This window comes from Myodes glareolus, chromosome 4 (genome assembly GCF_982192425.1).
Source record: "Myodes glareolus chromosome 4, mMyoGla1.1, whole genome shotgun sequence".
Lineage (NCBI taxonomy): Eukaryota > Metazoa > Chordata > Mammalia > Rodentia > Cricetidae > Myodes > Myodes glareolus.
The window spans coordinates 56,990,928-57,006,707 of record NC_142029.1 but is presented as its reverse complement, the minus strand read 5'-3'; the positions used below and the strand labels follow the sequence as shown (position 1 = coordinate 57,006,707).

General features: G+C 46.5%; 1 protein-coding gene across 2 annotated transcripts in view; it reads right to left on the bottom strand.

Annotated features, from left to right (window-relative positions):
* Positions 1–5,411: 5,411 nt before the first annotated feature.
* Positions 5,412–15,780, bottom strand: part of Nmnat3 (nicotinamide nucleotide adenylyltransferase 3) — a 111,076-nt gene continuing 100,707 nt past the window's right edge. For both annotated transcript variants that reach the window (XM_087905480.1, XM_087905479.1), the window contains 2 exons: positions 12,537–12,616; positions 5,412–6,763 (listed from right to left, as the gene is read on the bottom strand). In XM_087905480.1, the coding sequence (XP_087761606.1) occupies positions 6,360–6,763; positions 12,537–12,616 (484 nt within the window). In that variant the 3' untranslated portion in view covers positions 5,412–6,359. The remainder of the gene's footprint in view (positions 6,764–12,536; positions 12,617–15,780) is intronic.

Sequence of the window (15,780 nt, the reverse complement as noted above, 5' to 3'; positions counted from 1 at the left end):
CAATCAGCATTTATTTAAACAATATAAGTGACAAATATTTACAGGGTACAATACCATTGTCCCACAGCACCTATCAGAAACACAGGCAGCATTGCACAAGGTGAGTTCTCAGATGCCAAGCAAGCTGAGCCTCACCTGCAGACCCTCTGACCAGCACTGCCAGGTCTGGAAGCTTTATCCTTTCCAGCCTGGAACTCTTTGGATCAGCCTTTAACTGGCTTATTAATTCTATTTCATTGTTAGACTTCTTGACATACTTTGGAAACAATCCATTTACTAGACACATACATTAGATACATACATTTTGCAAATGTTCCCCCTGGTCTATGGTTTATCTTTATATTTTTCTTAATGGCTTATTCCAGGACGAATGCCAGTAGGGAATATGACTGTGTTTGAACACACACACATGGATGTTCCCGTACACACATACTTGTTAGATGAAGAAGATCCTGACTGCAGGATCCAGAAGTGAAATGGGACACCCCTTTTGGTCACTGTACTGGTCAAGGTAAAAGCTGAGGATGCTTTGAATGTCATTAGGTGTCTTGGTTGACTTTGGCAACTTGACAACCTAGAGTCATCTAAAAGAAGCCTTAATACAACTGTGGAGATGAGTGTGGTATGGGCGTGCCTGTGAGAATTATCCTGATTGTTCTCAGATACACACAGGCTGAGCACCCTGTGGGTGGTGCTATTCCCCAGGCTGTGTAAAGCAGCTAGCTAAGCATGAGGCTGACAGCAAGCCAGTGAGCCTGCTGACCAGCATCCTCCTCCATGGTTCCTGCTGGGTACTCTGTGAGTCCGCTGACCAGCATCCTCCTCCATGGTTCCTGCTGGGTACTCTGTGAGTCCGCTGACCAGCATCCTCCTCCATGGTTCCTGCTGTGTATTCTGTGAGCCCACTGATCAGCAGCATCCTCCTGCTGTGAGGTCATTCACTGGTCAGAATTAAAGCTGTATAGAATAGCAAGCCACCTCACCTCTGGGTTCTTGCCTCGAGTTCCTCCCCGACGTCACATCCTGATGGGCTGTAACTTTGAAGAATAGGATGAAATAAACCCTTCACACCTCTAACTTGCTTTTGGTCACGGTGTTTATCACAGCAACAGAAAAGCAACTAGAGCAGGAGGTGACATGTAGGGTGCACAGAAGGCAGTAGACACAGGACATGCAGGCACGTTGCAGTTCCAGCAGGAGGTAATGCAGGGCTTCCCCAACGTGTCCCAGAGCATACCATTTGTTCATACTCCAACTCCCACTTACGCAGTGTTTGCTAATTCAGAAACACAAGTCGCAGTGAACTCCAGGGTGCCTCCTAGAGTCCCTGCAGCCTGCACTGTCAAGAGCAATGTTAAACAATACTAAACTATTCAGAGGCAGGTGCCTGTGTGAATCACTATAGCGATATAGTTATCAGTCACTCATATCTGCATCTACAATGTCAGATTTTGGGCTAAGAAAATGACTTTATGACTGACACTGGATACTATAATGTATGAAGACCTCTACAACTGGGAGGGGCAGCAACACTGACAGCATGGAAAGTGAGGACAAAGCTAAGGAAATATATTTATGTATTAACCCAATTACTAAACGTGCCTTGCAAAGCCGAAGCTCCATTGGTTTGAAATGGGATTTCACATCATTCTGTCCCAAGTGACACAGATGGTATTAGAAATGAAAATTTCTTTCCCCAGGCAAAGATACAGCACTGTTCTCATTTGGGTGTCGGATAGTGTCATAGGAGAACCTTTATTTAAGGCTGGAAATTCTATTTACTCAGGAGTCTGAACCACTGTTCTGTTTTTGCAAAACAAACAAAATACCCAGGCATCAAGATGCAAGGACACCTGAGGGAGCAGAGAGCAATGTGAAATCAGTGCACAGGGTGGTGCCAGGAAATGCATCAGGGCAGAGCAGTGGGACATATTTTCCCTTCTGCTACTAAGGTAACATGAATCAGTGAGACAGAGCAGGTGACAGAAATCAAGATATATGTGTGTGTATGTGTATACATACATAACATATATATATATATACACACACACACACATATGTATGTATATAAAGCATAGGTCTTACTATGCTTTGTTATAGAAATAACTGATGTTTGGTGAAAACTACACAATATAGACATGGATCAGGGAGATGATGGCGTGCCTTAAAAGGCTATTAAACCTATGGAAAGGCTGGGCAGGGAGACCATGGCATGCAGGGCACCTGCTGTCAGGTGCAGAATAGTAACCGGTGCCTTGTTTGGGAGGTAATAATGACTCTAGGTCTCCATGGTGCCCATTTTGCCCCTTCTGCTTCAGGCTCTTTGCATTTGCCATTCTTCTTCAAAACCACTTGCCTCCTCTACCCATCCCAAAGTCTCTGGAACACTTTCACCAGGGAAAACCACTTCATGAGAGTCTATTCTTTGTACAGGTTCAGAGAAACCCTTTCAAAAAAAGGGCCTAGGGTCAGGAACTCTGATACCTATATAATTAGGATGTTGGAAAGTGGAAAGCCAAATCCCGAGCTTTGCTAGCATCAGAGAGAACTTGCTGTCTCTGGCCATCAGCACATCAGTGTGGTCTTTAGCAGTCCCATCATCTTTGGCAATCACGTTAGCTTGTGATCATTGGATTGCTGGTTCTCCACTGTGCTACAAGCTTCCTATGGATGGAGACCACGTCTGTTCACCATTACACCCCTAGCACACACGAGGACCTCAATAAAAGTGATTTGAACAAATGACTCCTGAAGTTCAATAAAAAGGAAACAATCAACTCCCAGCGGTGAGCCTCCACTCGTCAGGCCCTCGATGCCTGCACAGAAGGCTCAGCTATGTTGGAATCCTCGGCTGTAAAAAAACCTAGTCCAGTAAGGCACTGTGAGTGCTGAGAGAGGAGAGAGAATGGGAGCTGGGGTGCCTGGGAGTCAGCGGTGTGGTGTTCCAATTCCTATGCAATGGCACATTGCAATGGCACAATGTGCGCCTAGAATGAACGTGACTTCATGCACGGTTGAGGACCTCTCGCTCACTAGTCTTCTCTGAAAGAAGCTCCAGGTGGACACTGCAGCGTCTTGATGTCTTCAATGAGAAAGAGGAAAGAAGCCCCACTCTTCTCAACATCTGCATCGTAGCCTTGAACCAGTGGCTCTGTCTGAGCTGCGGCTGGAATTGGTGTGCTGGATGTTTGATAAATGTATCAGGAAGTTGTGTTGCTATAGTTACTAATGATGCTACTAGCATCTTGTGCACAGAGGCCAGGAAGGAGTCCTACCATGCACAGGATGGGAAAGAATTATCCGGGCAGGGTTACACAGCCCAGAATGTTTGTTGTTGAGGCTGAGGACCCCTTTTCAAAACTGTGGACCCCTTCTCTAACTCACCATCTGTAGGCTTTTGATCTTTCCTTTCTTGACCCACACAGAACAGTTGGTGCAATGTGGTTCAGATAAAGGGTGGTACCCACTAGAGTGCCAAGTAGTTCCTATGGTACCTTCAGCGGTTAAGAACACTGGCTGCTCTTCCAGAGAGAGGTCTTGAATTCAGTTCCCAGCAACCACAAGGTGACTCAAAACCATCTCTAGTGGGATCTAATGCCATCTTCTGGCATAAAGGCATGCGGCAGATAGAGCACTCATATACCTATAAAATGAATAAATAAATAAATCTTAAAGAAAACAAGTGATCACTTGGAGTGAGTGATGCTGAGGCCAATGAATCTCATTAGAAAGTCGATTCTGTTGGTTCATTTGCAGGGGGCCCAAGAGTCTTCCTGGAACCAGCTCCCCAGAGTGTAATAGCAACTCTTAACCTGCAAATGACAAGATTTTTTTTTTCTTGAACTTTGGAAGCTTCCAGTCTGACTAGATGGGTTCTGGATTCAAAAAAGGGCAGAGAAACTGAAACTTTGGGGGGGGGGGTGTGTGTGTGCTTGGAGTTCCAGCACTTGGTAGGCTGAGACAGGAGCATTGATGAAAAACTAAGGCCAGGCAGTATGGCTGACGTAGCAAGTTCCAGGCCATTCTGGGATAAGAGTGAAACCTTGTCGAACAAAAACCCCAAACTAACAAAACCAAATCAAAACAGAACCTCAAAATCAAAGCTCAAACTATATTCTTTTCTTTTGTCCTTCCTTCCTTCCTTCCTTCCTTCCTTCCTTCCTTCCTTCCTTCCTTCATTTCTTTCCTCGTTCCTACTCCTCCTTTTTCTTCTTCTTCTCTCTATCTCTTTCTTCCTTTTTTTTGTTTAAGTAAGAAAGAAAAAGAAAACTAGAGCTGGAAAGTCTAGAGCAGGTCTAACCAAATTCTCCACTTTGGAGTTGAAGATCCTGCATCTCCAGCGGTGGAAGGAGCTAAAGGGCTACTATGTGTGGTGGCAGGTTTTTTTTTTTTTTTAAATTAAATCACTGCTGTGGTGGTAGTTTTTAGACAAGGCTATTTGCTCCATATTTCCCTGAGTGGGCAAGGCTCTTGGAGGCCAGAACCCAATCCAGCAGAGAGTCTGCAGGGCCTCACAGCATGGTCACTGTGCTCTGCATTTCCTCTTCCCTGTTTCAAGGCTCACATGCATATTTGAGCCGTGAAACAGGGAAGTTTTCAGGGGGTATTGAGTTTTCAGGGGGTATTAGATCCTCCTCGTCTGCCCCATTGTTTTCCTGTGTCACTAAATATGCAGCAAAGATGGGCCAGTACAGAGTGGAGACTCGGAGTCTGTGCCAATCTTTCAGCAGGTACAAAGAGCAGACTCCCAAAGATTAATCCAGGAGTGGAGTGGCAAATCCCAAACTTTCTTCTCATCTTTTAGGGTGCACAGAAACAAGACCACAGTCCACTGCTTTAGGTTAGAAAACTGGGTTATGCTGAGAAGCCATTCCTTCCCGGCTCCAGTTTCATCTCCGCTGCTGCTATCAAACACTCAGACCAAAAGCAAATTAGAGAGGAAAGGGGTCATTTTATCTTATACTTCCAGGTCACACAGTCTGCCACTAAGGGAAGTCAAGGCAGGAATTGAAGTAGAAACCGTGGAGGCAGGCTGCTCACTGGCTTGCTTAAACTCATGCTCAGCTAGATTTTTTATACAGCACCAGGAATACCAGCCTAGGGAATGATGTTGCCCATAGTGGGCTGGACACTTCTTCATTAGTTAACTATCAAGACACCTGCTTCCAAAACGTATCCACAGGCCAAATTCTGATCCGGATAATCCTTCAATTGAGACGACCTCTGGGCGACTCTAGGCTGTGCTAATCTGACTAGACATTTCTCTACTTCTAGTACTTAGGATACAAACTTTTAAATCCACGCCACTTAGATTGGAACAGGAGCAAATTTCAGAGTAGCTAAAAAGAGGAGCAACAGCTGGAACACTGGGTATTAATAATATAACAAAGAAAAAAGAAACTTTTCATTAGTACTTTTTGATGTCAATTTATTATTTATCCTTTTGCCAATATTCAAACAGTCAGGCAGTCATAAAACATTCAAAAGAGCTTCTAAAACAGCCAGGCATCTGCTTTACTTCAGTTTCTCTTTAGAAATCAGGATAGCAGTGTAAAAATACTTGCTGTATCAAAAATATTGCTTGGGGGGCTGGGGAGATGGCTCAGTGGTTAAGAGCCTTTGCTGCTCCTCTATAAGACTGTTTGGTTTCCAGCACCCACATCAGGTGGCTCACAAGTGCCTAGAACTCCATCTTCAGGAACTCTGAGATCCTTCTGATTTCTCCTCATATTCATGTACACACACACACACACACAATCTTACACATATTGCTTGACTACAAAATAGAAAGAACGTGGTCAAAAATTTTTTAAGTTACACCATAGGCAGACAGGCCATGGTTGGTAAGAGACTACACTGGAAATCAATGCTGCACTGTTTCCAGATTTCTGAATCCTCACTTGGTATTATTCTGTTTAAAAGAAAGACGTTGCAAAGGCCCCCTGTTCAGTAATTAGCACCCTGTCAAATCCTGCCAATCAAGACCACCATGCTGCACCTGGTCACCTGGTCTGAGGTTTTTTTTTGTTTGTTTGTTTTTTAATGCACGAGGGCAACTGTGACCCAACCCCTCAGGGGCCTGCCGTGTTCAGAATATCATCAGTGTGCATCTTCTAATTACCATTTGCACCAAGTAAGTAGGTCTCCTCAAAGACAGAGAGGTTTTGCCTAATCTGAAGACTTGCCAAGCCATTTAAGTTGCTCTGTCCCAGCCACAGGAAAAAAAAATCTCTTCCTGCAGCAGGAAGTCACCCATGGCATTACCATGGTAGAAACAAAACAAACAAACAAACAGAAAGGGAAACACAGACCCCCGAAGCAAAACAAAGCCCTTGACCGCCCATTCTTCACGAGGCCCTCTAGCTAGCGTTTCCTTTCCCTTTCCAGGGACTGTCACTGCTATAGAGGCCATGGTCCCTGATGTAGGCGATGACAGCGTCAGGGAGGAGGTACTTCACGCTCTGCCCTTGGCCCAAGGCTTTCCTGACATATGTGGCACTGATCTCGTTCTGAATGGGCTCCCTGGCCAGGTGAATGTTGTGCTGAAACTGTCGGAGGATGGGTGAGTCCAAGATGTACCCTTTTGGGTCATGCCCGCCCCGGCTCACACACACCAAGCCAAACTTCTCCACTATCTCCTGGATGTGCTCGTCTTTCCAGAGGTTGGGGGTGTGGAAGGTCTTCAGGACATCCGCCCCACAGAGCAGTTTCAGTTCGGGGAGCACAGCAGAACAAGGGTGGATCCCAGGGAGGTTACAGGAATCTGAGGTGATATAACAACATTATAAGTCATGATTTCGGCAACATCGCTTTTGTTTAATACTGGCAAAGTGTCAAGCCAAGAAAAAGGATTTTGCCTTTCAGTGCTCAGTGCTACTACTACAGAGGTCTGTCTGTGGTTGCTTTGGACCAGGGCAGGGAGCATCCCAGAGGAGACCGTGCTGTCCCCAGAAGTCCATTATCTGATGAGACTTTTAAAGTCCCCAAATCAAGAAGATGTGAGCGCTGGACAAGTCACCAACCACCATCCATTTCAGCCCTTGTTATTATAAGCCCCGAGGACCTAGCATTTTCATACAAACCCTCGTGGCATTTCGTCATTTCATCATCAACAGGCTCTCTGGAAGACAACACGGTCTCTACGGTCCCAGCTGGTGGCCTCTGCACTTTCATTTGCAGTATGACAAAGTTCCAGGACAGAGGGCAGTGTGGCCGCCTTGTGGAGTCTATTCCAACAACACTGTTGACACATGTTTGTGTTCTTAGCATGGTATACTACTAGACACAATGTGTGTAGTAACATGTGACCCTCAGATCAAACATATAAGGTTTGCAAGGCACCCAGAGGCTAAGAGAGAGCTCACGACCTCAGCTGGGAAGGCTGAATCAATGCAAATTTGCAGCCAGTTTCCGGGTGGGGCACCTGTAGCTGCGGGGTTCTGCTGCCGCCTGCTGGTGAGAATCTGCACGTTTGCCACGAACAAGAAGCCCGGGAACACTAGAGAAGGAAGGGATTAGCTGAGTAGCAACACCATTCATCTGGAACAGGAAAGCCATGCCATGCTAGAAGCACACTCTGTGTCCCTGGTACTTTTGGAAACTGATTCCAGAAGATGGTAAAGGCTGGCTTCCATCTTTGTCACCCTGAAGACTTGGCAAGGAAGACATCCTAGGCTACCACACACTGGGGGTAAAACATGGTATAAAGGGTTTGCTAAGGTACAGCAAGATGTTGGAAGGATTTCGGTAATGCACAGAGGATGGATTTACAAAGAAGCAGGGCTTGCCTTAGGAAAGAAGAGAGGCTGGCAGTCTCTGGGGGTTCAGCTGCTGTGGGACTGACACTGGCCTCCCCGCCTCTGGGCCGGGGACTCTCCACAGCAGCAGACCATCACACAAAGGGACTTTTCCAATGTTGTAGCTTCAGAGTACTGGTCTAACCAACAACACTGGAACACTCTGGGACTAGTGCCTGCAAGGCTCTCGGTGGCCAAGGCAGCCCCAATGTCTCAGGCTCGGTTCTGGTTCTACTATTTGGTGGCTCCTGTGATCTTAACTTTCAAATGGGCATGTTAGCAGTGCTCGCCTTGTGGGGCTATTTTAGCACTGAGTGAGTTTATCAAATAAGACAGGACCATGGTTGGCAGAGTGTTTGTGTTTTAACCACTTTTCATTCAGTTGCTAATCCATTTACCTACCCACGTATCTCTCCATCTCTGCAGAAATATCCATCTAATAAATATGAGTTATCTCCTTATTTCTAAAGCAATAAAGTTGTGCTACAAATTATCCAGTAACTCACGCTTTACTAATTTGGTATGAGTTTGTATTTTCCAACAGCTGTGAGGATTTGCTCTAATTCTTATTTATTGAATCACTGCAGGATAGTAAGAGACCAGGGTTTGGCCTTTCAAACAACTGGCTCAATGATACTCATTTGATTTCAGCATCTCCTGGGACCTGGGGCATATCCGCTGTTTCTACAGGTCATGGAATAGACAAGACACTTTGTCTTCTCCTACTGTTCCCCCCTCTTTGTGTATTTATGTGTATGTGTTCTCCTAGTGGGTTCTGTGCTGAAATTTTTGACATTTCAGCTTCCACATTAGACATGGATTCATAAATATTGATAGAAAGAAATAATATTCACTTTGAACTGTGACTAGAAAGGATTGAGCGCTGCCCCTCAATCAAAGGCACGTCTGTGAGGCTGGAAGGTCCCTGTCATCCCCTGAGACAAGACAGTGAAGTGAACAACTCTCATGGCTACATGTGCCTCCGCCCGCAACTTCAATTTCATTCATATATATGCTACAGACCAAGTAAGTGTCCAAGTGTCCAAGTCCAAGTATGTAATTCAAGAATAAAAGCTGGAGGTTGGAGAGATGCTCGGCAGTTAAGAATACTGGCTGCTCTTCCAGAGGACCAGGGTTTTACTCTCAGCACCCATAGAATGGCTTACAACTGTCTCTAACTCCAGTTCTAAGAGGATCCAATGCCCTCTTCTGGCCCCTGTGGGAACAGCACGAGCATGGAGTACAGACATACGTGCAGACACTACTCCCCACCAAATAAACAATGAAAACTGAATAAAGGTTGCCAGTGTCACTTGCCTGACAGCCACACAGTGATGTAAGTGGGAGGTCTGTGAGTATTTGGTGAGCAGTCCACTCTGATGTAGCAGACTCTGAAAAGCAGATGGGCTAAACTCACACAAGCTGCAGGGAAAATACCTTAGAACCTAGGAGCCTGAGTGTTTGGTGTCCTAAGTTGAGGGCATTGACAAGCATCAATCTCAAGGCAAGTCAGTCTTGGGTGTACATTTTAGATTTCTTGGGACCCTGGGAAAGTGACCTTGCCGGTGGGCCTCTTTCTTCAGATGTAAGAGGGGGAAAGTAAAGGCTCCCTGGAGGGGACAGGAAGTGACAGGTGGAGAGAAAGCCTGTCAGCTGAGATGTACGGCACAGCCATGGCTGATGACATGCAGCCGGCACACTACGAGATATCTACATAGGAGGGCAACAGAGACAAACCCAGGAATGACACTTGACAGTCAGCACCCAAACTAAGCATCCCCAGTGAAATAGGCACAAGATTGGGCACTTGCTGTTTTTACACAATGAGAGCCCTCTGAGCCAGGCTCAGCCCTACCAGTCCAGGGCAGGGCCACCCTTACAGACCAAAGACAGGCTGTTGTTAAAGGCCCTGAGTGTCACCTGTTCCAGTGTGCCAACCGAGCAGCCAGGATCACAGCAATCCATGTGAGGACAGGTGAGTCCAAGGAGGCTGTCAATTACAGAGGTGACAGTGAGGCTCAGATCTGGCTGCCACCAGTGCTGAGTTCAGCATGTAATCTGCCACCACAGACTGTGAGAACGTACAATAAAACACACAGCTCCCCAAGTGCCCCTTAGAAATAAATATGTCACTGGTAACATATGCGCCGTCCCATCAAAATCCAAGCTTATGCTGAGAAAAGCCCACCTTCCTGTTTGAAAATGTTCATTTTTAATTTTTTCCTTTTCTGATGATGAACATGAAATGTCTGTTTCCGACGGAGCATATGGAAACTGTAAGTGTTGGAAACTGAAAACAACAACAGCAATCCATCAGGTTGACTCCGGGCTCCGCAGCCATCAACATTTTGGTGCATGTTCGCAGGTTTCCATATTGAGTTAGACACACCAGCAGTACGAACTGCGCTTGTTTCCCTCTGAAGTTATGCACACACTATCATACGATGGCTCTCTCACCTCCCCAGGGTCTCTCCATCTCCTTGAAACTTCTGGTACGGATTCTTTCGATGCAGACAGTGTAATTTACTCAGTGTTCCTCTATATTTAAATTCTTAGTTGCTTTTATTTTCTGCCATTGTAAAATCTTCTGTGTTCGTTAGACCTGATGGTACAGGCCTGCAATCTAAGCTATTCAAGGGGCTGTGGCAGGCAGATTGCAAGTTCAAGGCCTGCCTTGGATATAAGGGTCTCATTAAGTTGCTGACCTTTAAGTGAGACCCTATCACAAGATTAAAAGTAAAAAAAAAAAAGTGTGTGTGTGTGTGGCTAGGTATTTATTGGGGGCAAACTACCTATGGCAGATAGGTCAGGAGAGATGCTATTGTTATTACTCTGCTAATAGGACACAGTGTCAAACCAACTCCTAATGGTGTCTCATTATACCCATAGATTAGTGCATCTCTCAACCCTCATCAGAGGAGCTTGTTTTGCAGAAAATGGTGGTTAACACAGAGACTCACAACTGGTCAAGACGCAGACAGTAAGAGACTGTGGAATGTTCAGCCTTAAAAGGAATATCTATTACCAGACACCCCTCCTCCCAAGACTCAGGGTTCATTTTAGAAGACGGGGCAGCAAAACTGACAGAAGCAGAGGCAGTGGATGGTTTGGCAGACACGGCAGGGCAGACGCGCATGAACTCACAGGTGCTGCTACTGTGTGCACAAGTCCTGTGCAAGCGTCAGCATGGAGGGGCGGGCGGGCACGCAGTTCCATGCCTAACTGAGAAGCTATTGACAGGGAGACTTGGTGGTCTATAAGGGTGTGGCCCCTGGTAGTCTAATGTGCTCCAGTGGATGACTACACATGGAAGACGACATGGACATCACTAACGGGCTTGACGTTTTTAAAAGAATTTTATTTTATGTGCATATATGTGCTTAAGTGTATGTATGTGTACCATGTGTGTGAAAGAGCCTACTGAGGTCAGAAAAGGAATCACTTCCCCTAAAACTGGAGTTACAGACAGTTGTGAGCAGTCATATGGGTGCTGGGAACCAAATCCCAGTCTTCTGCATAAACAGTAAGTGCTCTTAATGCCTGAAACAACTCTCTAGCTCCACTTCATGGGTTTAAAAAAAACGAGGACAAAAAGTTGGGTGGGTATGGAATGGGGGAGTAGATCTGGGAGGAGATGGTAAGGGGCATAAAAATGTTCAAGATACAAGCTATGAAGTTCTTGAGAATTAATAAAATAGTTCTTAAAACAGGGGTGGGCAGCAGGTATGTTAGTGCATGCCTTCAATCTCAGCACTGGGAAGGCAGAGCCAGGCAGCTCTCTGTGAAGGCAAGCCAGGGCTACATAGTGAGATCTGGTTTCATAACACAAACAGCAACAAAAGCGAGACATGGTGGAAAGCACCTTTCTTGGAAATCTTGAACCCTTTTCCTATGAAAGTGTTCACCAACTGGAGTTGGGAATCCTGAACTACGCATCTGGCCTGCTGGAATTTCAGCCAGTGGGGTCAGTGACTCCCAGCTTACGTTCCATCCTTTCCTCCCGCGCCCATCCGACACTCCTGAGTATTTGCAGGAGAGAAACGCCTTCGACCCTTGACACCGGGCTTTGCATACTCTGAAATCTCAGGACTTGCCTCTACCAAGCAGGAGAAGAGAAAGCAGAGCTCAGGGTTTCCAGTTTAAGAAGAAAACCCAAGAGAGCCTCAAGCTCCCCTAAAATTAAGCTTCTTTCTTTGAGTGGCTGCTAGGAACTGTTAGTCTTTCATCCAAACTTTATCCTTTTCAACTCAAAGGCTAAGGTTTATAAAAGAACCCCAGCACCAGTCACCAGTTTGTCCCTGTGTGGCCCTCACTAATTCGTGTCACGAGCACAAGTCACAGGGTGGTTAAACTCCTGTGGGCAGTAAATCTCAAATTAGCACAATTAATGGGGTTGGTGTAGGAATGGGGAAGGCAGGGTGTCTGAATTGACCTTTTGTCCTTGGAGATATCTATATTCATTCGTCAGTCCATCCGTCTGCCTATCTATCTGACCGACCTTTTGACTTTGGAGAGCTCTCTCTCTCCTCTCTCTCTCTCTCTCTCTCTCACCTTTTGATCTTGGAGATATCTCAATATCTATCCATCCATCCATCCATCCATCCATCCATCCATCTATCTATATCCATACACTACCAGGCAGGTCTCAAATTTTAGTTCAAGCTGAGAGGGTTGGACAAACCCCATAGGTTCATCAGTCTTCACCTGAATCCCATTGTAGACAAGGGAGTCGGCACCCACCTGCGGAGGCTGACGGTGTTTTCCTGGGGTCTGGGTCTTCCATCTGGGCTGAAGATTTGAGCAGCTCGCTGTGATGGTGCCTATTATGTAAACACAAGGGCTCAGGTGTGCTGTATTCTAGACCCTCAACGTCATCCCAGTGTCTCAGAATTTAAGACTTGCTCCTACACATCTTAGATCACTCCCTGAATATGGAGGATCCACCACGTGTCAGACAGCGCTCCAGGGGTAAGACAGGAAGCACATGCCACAGAGAGTCCTATTCTGTTCACTTTACCACGTTCTGCACAACCTGGGTGGAAGCAGCAGCCTGACGCTGCCCCGCCGTGCGTCTCAGCAATGCCCTATTGGAAACACAGGTGTTAGTGTTGAGTGGGCGCCCAAGGCAGCGGCTCTCAAAGCAGACTGATGGAAGCCAGGTGGTGGCGCACACCTTTAATCCTAGCACTCAGAAAGCAAGGGCAGGTGAATCTCTGTGAGTTGGAGGCCACTCTGGTCTACATAGTGAGTTCCAGGATAGCCAGAGCAACACAGAGGAAACCCTGTCTCAAAAAACCAAAATACAAACAAAACAACAACCCCCCCCCAAAAAAAACCCAAAAAAACAAAAGAGACAAATCTAAGTTTGAACATGCATTTTCCTTTGGAAAGCAATAAGTGGTAATGCCTGCTTTCAGAATTCTGAAGGTAAATGAGCTATGTATAGTAAGTCCCGGCAAGGTGTGGCTCCAGCTGGCTCCAGAACACACTCTGATCATAAAGTTGTGTTTTAAGATGCTATGTGTGGTGGCTAAGAGCCTGGGCTTGGAGAGAGACAGCTGGGATTGAATCCCAACCCCCCACACTGCCGGCTGTCACCCTAATGAATGACTTCAAGTCTCAGTCAGCACGGCTGGGTCCTCGTGTGCAAATGGGGAGTGACGGCAGTGCCACCCACAATGGGTAGTTATGAAGATGAAGGGAGTTAATCCAAGCGAAGTCACAGAGCATGTTAGGGATGATCAGACTTATGCAAATTTGACATGCTCAATTTTAAGCAATATATCTTCAAATTGAGATTCCGGCACTTCCTTTTCTCACCAAACACAGGTAACCTCAGCACTCTCGTGTGAGCCAATTTATCTTCCACTGTCCCTGTATTCGAGGGAGCACTGTTACGGCTGTGTTTGAGAGAGGCCATTTACTTTCAGGACTCTGTTCTTTGGGGTGGTAGTGGTCCTGGCTGGCTCTTTGGGTATGCCAGTGTGCCCAGTCCTAGGTCTCTAAACTGACCCTAATAGCATGGCTTCTTGCTTGCCCAGGGAAGCCCCAGCAAAGGGTAGCTATGGCAAGAGAGACCAGTCACCTCACACTCCCAGCCAGCATCACCGTTCAGAGCAGTGGCTTTCAACCTTCCTAATGCTGCGACCCTTTCATACAGTTAGTTCTTCATGGTGTGCTGACCCACAACCATAACATTATTCTCATTGCTACTTCGTAAGTGTAATTTTGCTACTGTTATGAGTCATAATGTAGATATCTGTACTTTCTGATGGTCTTAGGTGACTCCTGTGAAAGGGTCATCTGACCCCCTAAGGGGCCATGACCCACAGGTTGAGAACCTCTGTTTTGGAGGCTGGCTCTGGTATGGTTTCAGAGCCTAGGGGCTGGTGCTTTGTTCCTTATTTGCTGTATGACTGTGATCATCTGAGCATCTTTGAGCCTCCAGCTTCTCATGTGTAAAATGAAGACATGAGGTCATGTTTGCAGTGGGTTTGTGAGGTGATGTGGGTGGAGGACGGACTTCATGAAGCGGCACTGTGACTAAGGCCTTTATCACAACATGGGGAAAAGCTACTGTTGTGGCTGGTGACCAAGTGTACTCTCTAAGGCCTGCGTGCTGAAGGCTTAGGTCTCAGCTGTAGATCCAGTCACTAAAAGATGGGCTCTCACCTAACCAGTGCCGACTGCTGTTTGTGAGTTGATGGCATTCTTAGGAGATGACTGAAGCTCTGGAAGGTGAGGTCTAGTTGGAGAAAGAAGGTCACTTGGGGAGATGACCTTGGGGACCTGGGCCTTATTCTGGGCTCCTGTCTCTCTGCTTCCTGGCCACCGGGAGATGAGTTAGTTGGCTCTGCCACACCCCTCCACTTTGATACCTTGATGTCCTACCCCACGATGTGGCGGAGATAGCAACGCTAGATGAGGGCTGAAAACTTTCAAAGTGTGAGGAAAAAGACGATTTCTCACTAAACGGTTTCTTTTAGTTATTTCCCACTGTAAGTAAAAAAGTGACACGCCCAGTACCAAAGGCTCTCTCATTAAAGTTGGCCGAGACTTTATGGCACTGGCAAAAATGCCAACATCATCAGAATACAGGGTCTCCACTGAGTCCCTGAGAGCTGATAGCACAATGACCTTTGGAATGCCATGCTGTAAATCCACTGTGACCACATCAAGAGGGCACTAAATGCAGCAGGTGTTCGGGCTGAGTTCTACCACGATCTTGAAACCACTTGACTTTACAATTTTAGCCTGATTTTTAACCTTTTAAAAACGTCTTAATCAGCTATCTGTTGAAAGAAACTGTTGACTCTGTTGGCTAAGTCTCAAGCACAACAACACAACATAAATCATCTGGGACCCTGAAATAGATGCCTGTGGTTAGTGTCCGTGCCAGCGAGCTGAACGCCCTGGCCTGGGAGAGAACCTTAATAAAAGTTTTCCAAGTGATTTTGGCAGCCATGGTTGTGACCATGTGTCAATTGCTCTTTAAGTGGATCTCAACACTGATCAGAATCCCGATTCTCTCATTCAGTGACGGAAACTGTGGGACTCAAGCCTAGATAGCTATTAGAACCACCAGGAGCAGCTGAAATACTGGATCATTCCCCTAGCCACCTAGACTGGTGAGACAGCAACCTCTGGGGTGGGTGGACATGGGTGGTGGACCTAGGATGTCCCCTGTGTGTCCAGTGTCCAGAAGCATTGAGCAAAGGGCATAGGGGAAGAGGAGAATGAGTGCTTGGTAGTGGCTCTGCTCACACGGGCAATCTGCAGCAGAAGTAGTAGTGACACGGAATTGCTACGCCATCACCTCTGTGTCTGTGAATGTTTTTCTGGATCTGAGGGCAAACCACAGCCAGCAGTAGAGCTGTAGGGAGGGCAGGTGGCATTAGCTGGCACCTACCACCCACCAGCTGACTTGCCTGCACCATCTCATCAAACCCACATGGTGTCCTGTGAGTTAGGTGCTGCTATTCTC